The 16188-nt window shown below is 40.0% G+C and overlaps 1 protein-coding gene across 8 annotated transcripts in view; it reads left to right on the forward strand.

Annotated features, from left to right (window-relative positions):
* The window catches only part of SOX5 (SRY-box transcription factor 5), a 293400-nt gene that overhangs the window by 256518 nt on the left and 20694 nt on the right, over window positions 1-16188 (forward strand). For 4 of the 8 annotated variants that reach the window (XM_075709827.1, XM_075709835.1, XM_075709862.1 and 1 more), the window contains 2 exons: window positions 4663-4840; window positions 9751-9923. The exons of 1 other annotated variant lie outside the window; for it this stretch is intronic. In XM_075709827.1, coding sequence (XP_075565942.1) covers window positions 4663-4840; window positions 9751-9923 — 351 coding nt within the window. The remainder of the gene's footprint in view (window positions 1-4662; window positions 4841-9750; window positions 9924-16188) is intronic. 3 more of the 8 variants (XM_075709845.1, XM_075709853.1, XM_075709872.1) reach the window with 1 other exon arrangement.

Below are 16188 nucleotides of genomic sequence, written 5' to 3' on the forward strand. Positions count from 1 at the left end.
TTCTTTCTCTGAGACTGGTTCATTCATCTGGGCTATCAGTCTTTTATTCAGCTCTTGGTGTTGAAATAGTGCCATTTTTAATAAACGGTTAGAGAGATTCTCAAAATCAGATTTTATTCCCTTCTTTTTCCATATCCATTCTCCATAGAGATAAATTAACCTTTTATCTTAGGGCGAAGTAAATGGAGACAGCATGATTGAAAGATTAGAAGAGACATCATTTCAGCCAACTATTTGCAACATTGGTGACTGCGAGTCAGAATTCCTGGGTCTGTCTGAAACTCTGTTGCTACATTATTGTATGACTGTGACCAAATCCTTTCCTTTCTCTCTCTTTCATTTTTTTCCTCCCATATTAATAAGCACTTTGTGTTTACCTAGCATTTTACCTTTTCAAAGGACCATGCAAACCTTATAAAAGCAGTATGATGCACACTCAACTAACCAGCAGTATTTCTGTTTAAATGTTGCTTGTCGGGCACTTACATTTGGAGATTTCCGGTGTCTGATGCTTAAATACAGAAGCCCAAAGTTATACAAATCCAGGTTGAATGAAGCTACAAAATACAGCTGTTTGTTGAATATTTTCTTTATCCCCCCAAATTCGGGTGTAGATGAAGCGTTCTTCTTTCTTCCCTCCTATGTCTAGAGATCAGCTGGGAAAAAAATCTAGAGCAAATCAAGAATTTAAAGGTCCCTGAGCTCCAAAGTTTTGGTTAATGACAGTCTTCCAGTCCTGGGAAGCAAACCACCAGCTCTCCCTAACATAGTGACTATTCTGACACTGCTGTGATACAGGGGATGGGAATCTCTTTACCAATGCTTTGCTCTTGCTGTGGGTATTTCATTTTATTAGCCCTCCGTCGTGTGTTTCGCTTATGCTTTATTCTCTACATTTATTTTTTTTGTGTGTGTTTTGTTTTGTTAGACAAATGCGCTACTTTAAAGGAAACATTTCATAACCTTTAATCAAGATGATATTTCACTTTCATCACATCTGTGTTTATATTATTACAAGCCTTTTGGGTCTTAACGTCCTCTGGTCTAAGCATTAATCGTTTTGGCTGATATATAAATAAATGTTTGACTTTGTTTAACTCTTTAAAAAATAGTGGTTTGAAAAAAAACCCTTATCAATGGCATCTTAGAATAACTGCATGTCAAAAAAAAGGCAGGGACCAATGAATACTGAGCTTTCTCTAATAAAAACTAAATGCGGGGAGTAGTTCTAGATTCTGTGATCCCACTGTATAAAATCGAGTCTCCTGGCTGTTGAAAGATACCATTTACCTGGAGTGAACACGCTACATCTATTTTTTTCTTTGTATTATTCTTATTTGCCCTGACTGTCATGCTGCACTTATACACAGCCTTAATATAACCGAGAGTGAAACCTGCTAATCTATAATGTGGCAGAATGTTAGCTGGGAGATTTTATAGTTAAAAATAAAGGTAGGACAACACCTAATTCTTCTCGTGGTTACACAGGCGCAAATCAATAATGAAGACAGTACAGTTCTTGATTTAAACTGGAAGAGCAGAGAATTTTGAATTTATGTATGCAGATAGGAAAAAAGAGTAAAGCAGCTCACTGAGTATAGGAGTAAAGATCCTAACAGTCATCTTCACACTTAACACAATTGTATATTATTGCCTGTCTCCCAGATATTTTTTAGACTGCCATGGAATAAATCAGTGTAGTTCCACTGTGGTAAAGGAAATGACTTAAATTATTATCAACTCATGATCCAACATAGGATTTCTAAACTCTCTGACTGATTTTTTCATGTATTTGACTTCCAGTGAGGATTTGAGAATACTCTTTGAAATAACAGAAGTAAAAATATTATGAAGACCAAACAGTGAAGTAATATCATTTTGTAAATACATATAATAGCTGAAAATTGTTTACTTATCCTCCTTTATGAGAACCAAGCTTCTGTGACCTCCGATTAATTTACCGTTAGCCTGAACACACAATGAAAGTGAATGAAGGGACAATTTGGAATGACATTTATCAGCTCTGGAACTGTCGACTTCTATTATTTCCACAAGGCCTTATACTTCTTGGCTCCAGAGAAGGCTGTGCTGACTTGAATGAAGAAGAGCATTCTTACTACCAAGAATAGTTACAGCGCAGACAGCTTCATTGCTGCGTGCCTGTGATGGAAAAAACCACCTCCCCCATTTCTAACTTGCATTAACTGAGACCAAAACCACTGTTCTGTAGTGGACTTGCCTTCACACCAGGCTAAAAAAAGGGAACAGAAGAACTGAGGAAAGAGAGAAGGAGCGAGAGAAGGGAAGGAAATAAACTTTGTAGGGACAGGATAGCCGAGGGATTGAGTGAAAGGGATGAGACTGAAAAAAACTTTCCAGGAGGAGGATGCAGGTTGGAATCCAAGCTGACTTTGCAGCGAGTGAGAGCCATTCCCATCAGGGACTGGTTGCTGCTCCGTATGAACTGAAGTGCTGCTCTCAGTCAGATTTCCAGTGGCCAGAGAGCACACTGCAGCTTTTACTACCATATCTGAAACTCATCAGCCTGTTTTGTTGAGACTTACAACAGAGGTCAAGAATTGAATATACATGGAAACTAACCCCTCCGGGATTGAACCAAAACAAGTCTGTGGGCAGGTTTGCATTGCTTCTGATACTGTCTTCCAAATAGATGACTTTGCTCTTCAGGGATCCTTGTCTGGCACAGGGTCGCTGTGTTTGGTTGGTTTGTTGGCTAGTTTGTCCTTATGCTTTTATGTAACTATCTCAATACTGATTTTACAACATTGCAGTTGCACTGTTGTGGGATTTTATTTTTTTTAAATTGAAATCAGTGGAACAGCAGAGCAAGTCCCCTTCCACTTGGCTAATATGTTAATCTATTTTATTCTAATACAGATGGATTTGTATTTCTGTAAAGCAACGAATACCTTCTTAAAATGTCAAATGTTGGTTGAACTGGGCAACATTTTTAACCCCAAGGCTTAAGTCTCCCAGAAGATCAACAGAACTCTGCCTTCTAAGTGCCTACGTCACTGCTAAGAATACGGAATATAGGCTCCTAAGTCCATTTTATGCATTAATTTTTTCCCCTTTATTTTATGCACAAGTTGCACCTAGGACTGCTCACATACCACTTTAAGGATGACAGCTTTGTCCACGATGTCCCTGATACATTTCTTAGCTAAACTTTAATTTATTTTTGACCATGCCTATTACAAAAATGTAGAAATAATCAAATATAACGAAAGTGCTTTGCTCAGAGCTTGCTTCTTTAAGGTAATGGAAAAGTTATAGGACAGTGCTTTGCAGAGTTGTCCTGTGTTTGGAGATGTACATCTACATCATACTTCCACAAGCAATAGGCAGCTATAAAATTCCTTCTTTACTGCAGCACACCACCCTCTGTGGAAAAGAATCAGTATTATATGATAGTAGTTACAGATACCTTAGTGGTAACAGTAAAACACTCAAACATTATGAGTCTAATTCCAGTCAGCTTTGCATTGCTGTAAGTTAGGAATAATGCTATAACACTGAATATACTTACAACTTAGGGAGATCAGAATCAGCTTCTTCAGTGCCTAGAGCCGAAGCCCAATTGTGTGATGTAACACTTCCTTTAGCTAAAGGATGGCTTTCCGAAGTCACAGTGTCAGAGGAAAGCTAAGCTAATATGTGATGGTTGGATCTAATACCATATCCATTAGTTCTGGTTATTTAAAAGTCAGTTAAAATCACTTCTAAAATATCTGCCTTGCTGAAAAGCTTTTTCTCCCTTCCCTGTTTTTTTTCTCCCTTACTGTACTTTATTTTGGTCGAACAAAAATACATGACTTTTAGAATTTTAATGTGTTTTACAGCACTGTCTGTTACTCTGTGTAATCAAGCCAGGTTTAGGAATTATTCCAGTTACCCTGCAAAAAATGTCACCCAATTTTTCTATTTCTGCATAATAATAATTACTGAAATTTTGAAGTCCAGCTCTGCAGAAGATGAAAAAGTCTAGGGGCTTATGCAGAATTATCCAGGTTACTGTTTCAGATTTTGTGGAAAGAAGGGGCAGGTTCTTCCTGCTCTCTTGCTGTGGTGGAAGAGAAGTATTTATTTCCTATGGTATTTTTGTGCTTGGAATTCTAAGCCTGGGAAGTTCAGAGGAAAGCAGAAATCAAACAAAAAAAAAAGAAAAAAGAAAACAGACCAACAAAAAACCCAACTGACAACCCATTCACTCAAGCACATTTGCCCAATTTGGGTGGTGGTGGTTGGATATTAAGTGAAAATGCTCTTCAGTTCTTATTTAATTCATACCTATCAAGTTTAAAATAAAATAACAATAAAATATAACTGTAAAAATGCTCTTCATTTTCATCATAGAAGCATATATCTTGTTGATGTGAATGATTTCGTCAGAGACAATTCTTACATACGAAGTGCAAATGGAGGATGTTCTCTGATCATGTCATGCTAATTTTCCACTTTATCAGTCATCTCAGTTCCACACTGAAATGACAAGATGGTATCATATTTGATCTTAATATATATCATACAACCTTTCGGGTTTAGAAGTTCATATGAGCTGAAAACAACTGTCTTTGCTTGGACGGTGTTGTGCCAACAGCAGTTTTTTAATAACATTCTTTTCTGTTCTGCTCGTCGTAGGATGAAGTGGCCCAGCCTCTGAACCTTTCAGCCAAACCCAAGACATCTGATGGCAAGTCTCCCACATCACCCACCTCTCCTCATATGCCAACTCTGAGAATAAATAGTGGGGCCAGTGCACTAAAATCATCCGTGCCAGCAACATTAGCTAGTCCTTCGGCCAGAGCTAACACAATAGGTAAGCTCAGTTTCATTTGTCCCTCCTTATAACGACTAATAAATGTTATTGGAAAGTGGGCATTTAACAGCCAGTGCCACACGGCAGTCTGTGAGCTGTCACGGGTTGACCATAATACTACATTTATTGGTGTCAGTAAGGAAACTCCCACAGACTTGCTATTTCAGGAGGAGTATCTTAACTTTTACAGACTCGGAAAACAAAGACCTGTGTTATTTCAGATACTGCTTTATCAATAAAAGTTAATAAATGCTGTTTGTTTAATGGCATACATTAAAGCCAGTGACCTGTCTAATGGCGGGCATTAAAGACCCATGATATTGTACTGTATCATCTAAAAGCGATGGATAAACTTTAAAAAAATTCCCTTTAAGTTAAAAATCTACATATGCAAATACATCTTTGCAAAATTACAGGTTTAATCCTTAGTCTGCTAAAAAGCTGCATGGAGCATTATTTTACCTTGGTCTAATAAGCAAAACAATCACCAGGTTCATTCAAAAAAACAAGTTTGATGTTGTATCTTGCAAAACGTCTTGACTGGCTGTTTTTAACATTGTTCCACAAAATAGTTTTAATTCTTCCTCCTGTCAAAATTACCTCTTTGCCTAAAGACCATCTAAATAATAAGAGTCCTACTGGTGACTTTACAAGTCTGATGTGTTAAAGGGACTGTTCTTTGTGTGTATAAGTAAAATGTGTACACGCCCCATTCTTCATCCTTCTAACTGAAACCTTTTATGCCATGAAGGGATTGAATATAACCTGAGTTAAGATTTCAGGAGGTAAATCAAGCTCTGTTTAGGGAATTAAGTGAGGTAGATTGTTGTACCTTTGCTACTGTGTGTCTTGGTGCTCCTAAAACATCTCCTGCTGGCCACTTTCAGAGATGGCACAAAGAACAAAAGAAGCCATAGGATAAACCTGTCAGAAGCTGTTTCTGTGATATCTCAGTGCTATGTGGTAAAAATTCCTTGTGTCTCTATGGGTCTCTCCCACACTCTCTGTAGTCCATATTCTACCTGTATAGACACCAGGAAGACCCATAGTTATGTCCAAAGTTCGAAACAGATCTAGCTCCCACTGTATTGCTCTCCCACTGTGCATACGTGATTATTGCTAATGTTGATGATGGTATGTATATCAGACAGAGAATATGCTTCTGTGCCTTTTAGAAAAGAAAATAACTTCATTCGGTATGACATATTACAATTATATAAATATTTTGTAAATATCACATTGTTAATTGTTAATGCATATGTTATTATTATTAGCCCTACACTCTTTAGCTGTGGTAGGTAATAATGTATTTCATCTTTAATTTGCTTGGCCCTACTGCTCTCCACGTACAATGTCTCAAGTTTCAATTTTTTCACATTAATTTTTTTGTCCCTAATAAAGTGAGCATCACATTTAGATCTTAGATGTGGAGTTAAGCATCTGACCTGCATCTCAGTGGCAGGACATCTCCTGTTCTCTCCTCTCCAATCTTCTTTCCCTACGCACCTGATATTTTTCATAGGTTTGAGACCCCCGCAATTTACTACTTTTAACAAAATGCAGATTTTGAAACGCTGTACCTGTAATGAGTGATAATGTAATTGGATAAAAGCTGCGAGGATGAATGGAGCTTTAAAGGTCACTCTTGTAAGAAGAATTAATGTGTTACACCATTAATAAACCATGGAAAACTGTGGAGCAAAAGATAACATACTTAAGTTATTGTTAATGACATAGAGTTCACTGCTGTATATCTCTCAGCTACAAATATAGAAAGTGACTTTTTGAGGTTGCTGAGCAGTATCACTGTGCATACTGTATGTATAAGATAAGCAGTCTTTAACTGTGGTGCAAGAGCTGGACAGACATAGCCTACTTCTAACAAAGGTCTATCCTTTAATGGAGGACTAGAAGAACGAAAGGCTTGTTGAACACACTGCAGAGTCTTTTCCTGCTAACTCCTGGGTCAGATCCAACCAAAGCTACAGCGAGTAAAACTCATTACCATTTTAAAACCATTGAGTGATCTTAAAAAAGTGCGCATACAGTTTCAAGTCACCCTCCAGTAGGAGCTACGCCACAAAAAAATTGTGATAGCATTTTTAGCAAAGGGACTACAGTCCCTAAAAATGGTAGAGAAACTGGATTACTTTTTTATCTTGAGAGATGGATGCCCCCAGGAAAAGTCACTGGGAAGGTTGCAGTCATTTGCCAGACAGTTACTTCCACCATTTGAATGATTGGAGCTGTCAATGCAAGGCACAAGTTGTCTGTCCTAGGTGTGCACACCCCACCTTGCTGGGATGCAGCTGAGCTGTCACTTCTCACTGCCACTAACTTCAAATTAAAACTGTTCTCTGAAAGCATTTCTTCAGCCTGCTTGGTTCCCGTGGCATGGAGAAATGCTCATGTATTGTTCAGTTGTCTTTGGAGGACGTAAACTTATAGCCTCCTATGATTAAGAGTGTAGCTGCATTCAGGCATACAGATACATAGTCCTTTTCTAGAGCTATCCTTATCGCATCTAAATTATGCTACAGACTGAGCCATCACAAATGTCGTGGCTTCATGCATGCCTTTAAATCCAAGCGTTTCTTTTTGGGAACAGGCATATGTCCGTGTACTAAAAACAGAAACAACTTCTCTCTGCCCTTTGCCATTATCTTCAACATCTCTATGCTAGTTTGGCAATCCTTGTAACTAAGTGCATTTTATGTAATGCAGTTCCCCTCTCTGTCAATAATTCACCACCTACCCTAAACAACAATAATTTACATTCAACTCGCTTCTATATTAATCATTTCCCTGCACACCAGCATCTTGGCAGCTACTGAAAAACATAAGGAGTGCTTGCTTTTATTCACTGTCATGTGCCAAACTGTCTCAAAGATAGCAGTATTCAGGAAAAGCCAAATAGTCTGGAGAAGGGCATGAATTCCAGTTCCTAGGCAAATTTGGTTGTATTACAGATTGAAAGTATTATACCTAGCCTAATCAAGAGCACAACCAGCAGTAATACTACTGTTTGTTTGTTTGTTTGCTTGCTTGCTTCCTTTTTAATTTATTCTGACTACATGCAAACTTGATCAGTAACAGATGCGAAGTGGGGAAGAAACCAAGCAAGTTGATAAAATGGAGGTAAAAAAAAAAGTCAGCTGGTAGCACTGTGCTGGTGCAGGTTATATCCTTCCTTATGCTGGGAAAGCTGGGATTACTGGAATTCCATTGGCTAGGAATTACTGAACTGGGTCATTTGATAAAAGCAGTGTGGATCAAGTTATTTCATCTAAAACTCTCAGGGTTCCTGGGTGTTTAGCCAAAAGCTAACTGTTTGTACAATTAACAACAGTCAAACCGCACAGAAACTTTTCTTTCTAGTTTTTGCACGCCAAGGAAGACAGGAATACCAGTCCCATTCTGCCTGCAGTCTAAAAAACCAACAATAAAAACCCAAACCAAACTAAAATCCTGACGGCAGCACAACACTGAACTAATCTGACATCAGCTTCTTCCCCTGAAATGTTTTAAGCAGCAAGACAATGTCCTACGTTTTTTGGCAATCAGCGGATCAGATAGAAGAGTCTAGCAATACAACAAGGATGTGTAATCTGACATGATTAGACAAGGCTCTTTAGGAACAGAACATTCATAATTGAGACAAAGAAAGAGTATTAATAACACTTTCCTAACACGGCAGTTAGCCATTTTATATTTCCTTTCTTTAATCTTAGTGTTTTTCAACAAATCATGGGATTTAATAGCGTGTTTTGGCAGATTAGAGGATTTATGGCCCAGATGTTTTTTGTTCTAAAAATGGATTAGGGTGTAAAGTTTGCTGGAATCCATGGAACATGTTGAGGCAAGCCGGTCATTTTGTGTGTGATTAGTGCCTGCCTTCTGTCTCACAGTCCCTCCATCTGTCACAATTCACCAATGGATCTGGTTAGATTTAGCCTCATGTCACAAACAGAAGTCCCTTTTCTGGGCAATTTCATATTACAGATTCATTTTATGCCGTTTTTATGCCCTAGTTAAAAGACAGAAAGAAGCGTGTGCGTGCACGCGCGTGTGGGGATGTGGAGAGGGGGAGGGAGATTGATAGATATTAGCCTCTCCTTTAATGTTTGAAAAATAGACTGGGGCTTGGAGTCTCCCATCAGTATTCTATCCTACAAATCACATGCAGATCATAATAAGTATAATCTACAGTACGCTAAAGGAAAAAAAATGACAAAGTGTCACATTTAAAATTAAGTAGTATTAGCTGTGCCGGTGATGCTTGTAACATTTTAAAAGGAAATAATTCAGTGACTACTAAGGCTAAGCCCTAGGCTGTGAATTTGCAGCAAAACAGTGGACATTTGACCTACTATTAGCAGCATGAATAGGAGTGGGAATGTAGGTCCGTGTAGCTGTGGTTTCTTATACGTTTCTGAATGACAGGTGGTGTTGGGGAGCATTCAGTGGATGCGGTTTCTCTTCCAGCCATTATGCATTTCATATCTATAGCAAACCACCGCCACCTGTGGTTTATTTTAATGTACTCACAAGTTTTAAGAAGGGGAAGAATGAAAGGGTCTGTTTTTAAGAGTTCGGGATTGCTGGTGTGATCAAAGCTTCCCCTAACTCTTATCCGGTTACATCCTGCTGCATACAAACCACAGGGCTAACCTCTGCAGCGTCAGGGAAATACTGAAACTAATGGGATCAAGTATCAGGACGATGATTTTGGCACTGAGGTTTCTCATGCTTTCTATCCAGGTGGCTCTGTCATAACAGTAACAGAATTACAGAGCACGGACGGGTTTCTGGGCATTACCTGTTAACTCTTTCTCATTAATAATGCTAAACTATTGGTGCATTTCATCGATGAAAGCTAAAGTGTTTTCTTGTAACTTTCTTTTTTTAAGATATCCTTTCTTCTATCACGTCGTCAGGTTATTTAAATGACCACGATGCTGTTACCAAGGCAATCCAGGAGGCCCGACAGATGAAGGAGCAGCTTCGGAGGGAACAACAGGTGCTGGATGGGAAGGTGGCTGTTGTGAATAGCCTGGGTCTCAATAACTGCAGGACAGAAAAGGTGAGTTTCCGAGACTCCCTTTGCAAAGGGTCGGAGATCGCATGTGGCTTTTCTTACAGATACATAGGTTCTTCCTCCTTTTTTCCCCTCCTTTTTCTTGATCTGTTTTCTTCTTCCCTGTTTTTAAACAGAATAGTGGCTTCTTTCAGAAAAAGTGAAAAGTAAATTGAAATCCACAACCAAAAGCTGACATGAGAGAGAGACCTTGAGACCCTTGGGGGAGAGGGGGGTGGAGGCAGAGATAGTTAAAGCCCTCATGAGAACTTTGGAGGCCGCTAATTCTCTGTTCCAGCCTGTCAACGTGTATTATGAGAAGGTGATCTTGGAAATCTCTGGGTCTAAGTGGAAATCTTGCTTTATGGAAATGCTTACATGTGTTTGTGAGATGAGCTGGATTTGAAAATATTCAAGCTTCTTTAGGAACATAAGCTTTGCTGATACTCAGGCTCAGCTTCTGGGTATTTAGCCTTGTGAGGTTGTCATAAATGATGTTTTGTGACCATTGCAATGTAGCACTGTCATGTCACGTTAGATGACTTAACAAAATTGAAAAAATGGAGACTTGACAACACAAACTGCACAAAATATTTGCGGTGAAACTTAGAAGCAGCAGAACGTAGGGGCCTTACCACCTTCTACTTTTGAACTGGACTGTGAAGTTGTGCTATAACAGAATATCGACAAAGTGAATATTCTCTAGTAAAACTTGTATGTACTGTAACCACTGTGTATGTCAAAGAGGTTGTGATTTGCTGCTTTTCTCTGGAACTACCCTTTATCTTTCCATGCACTGCCCTGGCTTATGGAGGATAAATAGACCTGCCAGTCCTTGCTGCCACATTTAAGTGAGCTGTCCTTATAATACTGCCACCTAAGATATACATCCAAACTCTTGTGTGCATCTCAAAAGCATACGCTTAGCAAGACTTTTTCCTCAATTTCTCTCTTCCTTTGCAATATTTCCTATGGTACAGCCTTCATCCTGCAGTACAACGAAGATGACCGTTGTTGCATTTGGTGTAAACTGAATTTTATTGAAACCGCTTCTAGTGGCTTTTCACTGTAAGGCCTTGTGTGAATCACTGGGATAGGCAGATAAATAGAATGAATAAAAATGATCAGCTATTTAGCAGAAACTTGAAAGTCAGTCATCCTAGGAAGCTTGTGAGTCAAACAATATTGTCCAGAATGAGCAGATTGCTAATTTGGATAGCTTTCCATTTTCCCTGTTTTTAGATGGAGTCTGATCAATAAGCTGAGAGAAGCCAGCAGTCTGGGTAATGAATGTTAAATGTACATGTGAGTCTCTCACTACTGTACTTTTTTCATCAGCCTATCCTGGGCGTAAGTGATGTAGAAATGACTCCAATTTCATGCACTTTCTTAGAGGAAGGGGAAGGAGAAAAGAGGTCAGTGTAATAGGTATCTGGCAGTACATACAGTCTCTCTTAGAAGAATAAGAGCGCTGGTATGGGGGAGAGAGAAAGAAAGAGAGGGATGGAGCATGTTTACGGCATTTCACATAGAAGAGTACCAGAAGGGAAAAGGGAAAAGCAGAGTGTCAGATATAAGAAGAAGTGATCACAAGCACAAAGGAATTTATATTCAAATATTTAAGCATTCTTGAAAGGATGCTCGGAGCAGAAATTTCTTTTCTCTGCTCCCCGTGTAGAAATGACTTTAACACTCAGCCAGATGCTAATGCAAAGTGACTCAAGCTATTCCTCGCAAGCATAGCTAAATTGCCGTTATTTGTTAAGCGCATTGAATTCAGCTGTGGATACAGCAGTTGGTTGCATTCAGAAAGCATCTGTACCCTTTTTTTTTTTTTTTTTTTAATCCTCCAAAGCAGAGACAACTCTACCTATCTCCCCCCTCTCCTCCCTTGTGCTGGCTGGGAATTGTCAAGTGACAACCGACCAAATCCTTTTGGACAGGAAGCCTTCATCCTGAGTTCTATATACTTGCAAAGCAGGCCTTGTGGTTGGATCAGGAAGCCCATTAAAAGCACTTTGATGGTATGGAAATTCATCTTCATGAAGCACCCAGGCCCCTAAGCAGCATGCTGTTTAGCTGTGGTTACAGATCAGTCATTCACATCGGAGGGCAGTAATTGTGCTGACGGCTTGTTCGGCAATGGAAGTACATAAAATAATCCCAGGCCCTCCACCATGGCATTGCGAGTTAATCTTCTTTAATACAGATCAGCTGTTGTTCTAACACATGACTTTATGCTGGCTCTAGTGACTCTGCACAGCCTTTTGATTAAGTAACAGGAGTGGAACCATCTGCATTCACTTTATTCTGTTACTTTCCTATTGTTGGGATTCTCCTTGCCCCTTCTGTTTTCACTTCTCACCCTCAACCCCAGTTGAAGTTTATTTTCCTCTCTAATTCATGCCTCCTGGTGGGCTTGTGGAGGGCAGAGAGGAGTTCTTTTACAAGGTAGCAGGAAGAAAAAATTGTTTGCTCAATCGCAAATTTTTCTAAAGCAGCTGTAGGGTTTGGGGGTTTTTATACAATAAATTCCAAAACTTTATCAGGGCACACTGATTTATTTTATTTTGTTTTGTTTAATTTTATTTTATTTTGGTTTATTATTTTATTTTTAAAGGGGAGACAGGGAAGGACAGAACCAAGTTTGAGCTCTCCTAGACTATAATGGCATTTGAATTGCTGGGGTGACCACTTAAGCCACTAAGCACTAGTCAAGAAGTTGCACTTTTTAACTTGTTGTAGGGTCTCCTGAGCTGTCTCTTGCATTTGACCTGACAGAGGAGAAGACATAGGCTGTGAAGTTTAGGTACCTGTTCTCCTTTCCCTGTATATGCTCTAGGCCATCCACTGACTAGCCAGCTGGGAAGTTCAGATCCAGAGAAACACCCCAACTTCTCTAAAGTTTGTGGCTGTCTGATCTAGCACTTTAAAGTTGTCTCTCTTGTTAAGAGCAGGATTTGAGAGGAAGGCAAGTGTTGCTGTTTTGAATTGAATTTTATTCTGTTTTTCCCTGTTTTCAGGGGAAAGAAAAAGAAACAGTTGGGAAGGTAGGTTGTGAGAAATAAGAGTGCTGAGAAAAAAGAGTTTCCTTTCAGAAGCCCAGGGTCCCACCGGGGGACTTAGAGGCAGCCCCCTGAACTTCTGGGATGTTATGTTTGCTCACTGTTGCTTCCTGACAGGGAGATTCTGAGGCGGGGGATGGAATTAAAAGAGGGTTAGCCTAATGTAGCTATGTGTCCGTGTGCATACTCTTACTTAGAAACGTACCTTATGTCTATAGTTATGTACAGAAGAAAGATCACTCTCCTTCCCATAGAGTGATCTCAGTCTCTATAGGCAACAAACACCTGTCTGGGGCTACCCCCAGTTTTCCTCCCTTCCTTTGCTGCAGTGGCTAGTGTAGTTGTAGTGACTTACGGTTCTCTGCGACCTGTTCAGTTTTTTGTTGTATGAATTGCTGTCACAGCCTACCAGTGAAGGCAGGTTCTATGCAGTTCTGAAGGTTAGACTCTTGGTAGGGATTTATCTGTCAGGGGTGGCCAGGCAGGCTCAGGGCTGAAGTCACCTTTGTGAAACTCTGTTAAAGCTCTTGGGGCTTTTCTCCACACGTGTACATGACCCGTTATCTGGCTTGTGTTCCCAGATGGGTTGATCCCTGTGGACAGCCAGATCTGCCAGCTGTAAGGCAGTAGTCAGACAATTTTGTGGAATTGGAGAGACGCTGTATAAAAGGAGTCATAAATGAGAAAAGGTTTTAAAAAAATGGCTAGGATGATTTGGGTGAGTCACTTTATGGGCATCCAACTTGGACCGTCTTGAGGGATTTGATTTTCAGAGGATTACAGTAAAAACTATGAGCATCATGATGAACATGGATTTTACTAAAACCTATTTTAATTGCAAATGCAATAAAACATATTTTTACATTACTTTTCTTGGAAACATTTCCGTGTATAAATGAGAAGTGTGTGTATATGTTTTTCTGGTTTCTTGGAAACCCAGGAGCATAGTTTTATTTGTAATTGTCATCTACAGTTAATTATAGCTTGATATGTACTATACATAAACAATGTTACTTTTTATACATGTAGCTTAGAGCGCAAATTGTTATCCAGTGCAAACACCACAATGGGCAACATCAGCAAGTGGACTCTGGTCTATTTGTTTGGCCCCAAAACTGCCTGTTCCTCTGCAAAGGAGATGTACACAAACACAAAGAGCCAGCATGTGTGTGCATGCATACAAGCCTACAGTGCACTCTTTCACAGATACACAGCACAAACACGCACTGAGCTAGCCAGTAATTTTCTGACTGTAGTCAGACTCTCGAACATTTGTGTATCTACCCTAGTAACTGTGAAAAAGGAGGAAGGGGGCACACAAGCAGGTATTTGAGCATGTGTCTGTGTACGCTGGTACAAACACAGGTACTGTTTTCCGAATGCTGGCGCCCACTGCTAAAGGTGCTGGTGGCTGGGTCAGTTGTGTAAGGATGCACAGCCGCACAAGCATTTCAGTTGTGTACGGATCCAGCCACACTCGTAGCATGCTCTGAGATGAGTGTATCCGAATATGTATACCTCCTGTGCTGAAGTGTTTCTTAACCTGTGATACAAGTTCTCCCTGTTACCGCTTGGAGTGTGTCCTTTTAAAAGGCTCTGACATGTACTTGTCTGCTGGGCTGTAACTAAAGAGCTATTTGTAACAATATTTATTCCAGCATTGTAAGCAGGAGCCTATTTATTACTCATGCTTATGGAACACAGGGTTCAGGATTCCTTTCCTCCCATTCCCACCCACCCCTCCTCCCACCATCCTCCCCACTCCCACCCCCACCTCTCCCTCTTCCCCTTAAGAGAGTGCCAAACATGAAATGACAGTGACCAATGTTGACTTAATGTGGATGTTTAATAATGAAAAAAGTGTGTCAGTTCCAGCGTTAGTTACAAATGGCAGTAAGTATATCGGGTGGCAGCCCTGTAATAATTTTACATCCATCATTCCTTCCTGATGCCTCGCTGGCTGCCTGATGGATGGGGATAGCAGAGTTAACTCTTAAGAAACTGCTGTGATTTGCTGAGCTGAAATGAATTCTGTCCCTGCTCTCCCCTCGGGGAGGAGGGGGATATTAAGAATCTCAAACCTGCAGATCCTGCTGTCTTTGAGAAATAAAACACTGGAGCTCACTTTACTAAAGGCATAAGGAGGAGCTGGTTTAACACATGGGATTTAAATTTCTTTTGCAGTAGAGAATTTTACTTCAATAAGATTTTTTTTCTTCCCCTAATGGTTAAATTTGAACCAGGAAGTCAAGAAAAAACTGGAGGAGAGAAGAGGAGGGAGGAGAAGAAAAGCGAAGGGTTGGTAAAACAGAGTCTGACCCCATGCTTGCTGCAGACACACACAGTCTGTGGGTCAGACTAGACTGACAAAGTTGTAATGATTGAAACTGGGAAGAACAGGACCTGGTGCAAGCCGGGCTTCGCAAACAGGAGAAAAACCCACTGGAAATAAGTTTAGAGGTGCAGTACTAACATCATAAACCCAATCACTTAGTAAGAGTTAAAACCTGCCCATTTTCATACTCTCCATAGCATTTTACTGGAAAAATACTTTAGCATTCCCAGTGACTAGCAGAGGCTATATTACCCACAGACATTACATACACACACACTTATCCCTGCAAGTTCAGCAGACTGCTAAAATATATGTCCTGTAATTTGTAGCCCACTCTATTCCTCACTGGCCTATAAAACACTAGGAAAGATGATCAGTGTAATATTTTTGTTCTCTTCTCGCAATGTGAGCAGAAATCCTTCTGTTTGGAATAATTATTATACAATGTGGGGACCAGGGAGTATCTTGCAGACAGTGGACTGTTACAGTCCCACAACACGAAAGTTAACATATCCTAACAACTGTATGTCCCCTTCTTATTACCCTTTTCCCTACCCTCTTCCTAATTTTGTCTTACTGAGGCCCTTTGCCAGCAGAAATTCTTGTATGCGGGTTGCAGTCCTCTTTGTTAATGCTATCAACACAGAGCAGACAGTTTTCAAAAAGCCTGACAAGGCGGCGAGCAGGTATTGTGTCATCACCCATCCATCACCCTGTATGTCAGCCTTTCAGTAAGTCCAATCAGCGGGCTCAACAGGATCACTCATGTTCAAGGAGTTCTCTGTTCAACAGGGCTACTGTATCCATTGTCATTTCTCCCGAAACTTTTCTCAAATTTAATTAAAAACACATGTCAAGTTTGCACACTGCA

The sequence above is a fragment of the Pelecanus crispus genome, chromosome 1 (assembly GCF_030463565.1).
Source record: "Pelecanus crispus isolate bPelCri1 chromosome 1, bPelCri1.pri, whole genome shotgun sequence".
Classification (NCBI taxonomy): Eukaryota; Metazoa; Chordata; class Aves; order Pelecaniformes; family Pelecanidae; genus Pelecanus; species Pelecanus crispus.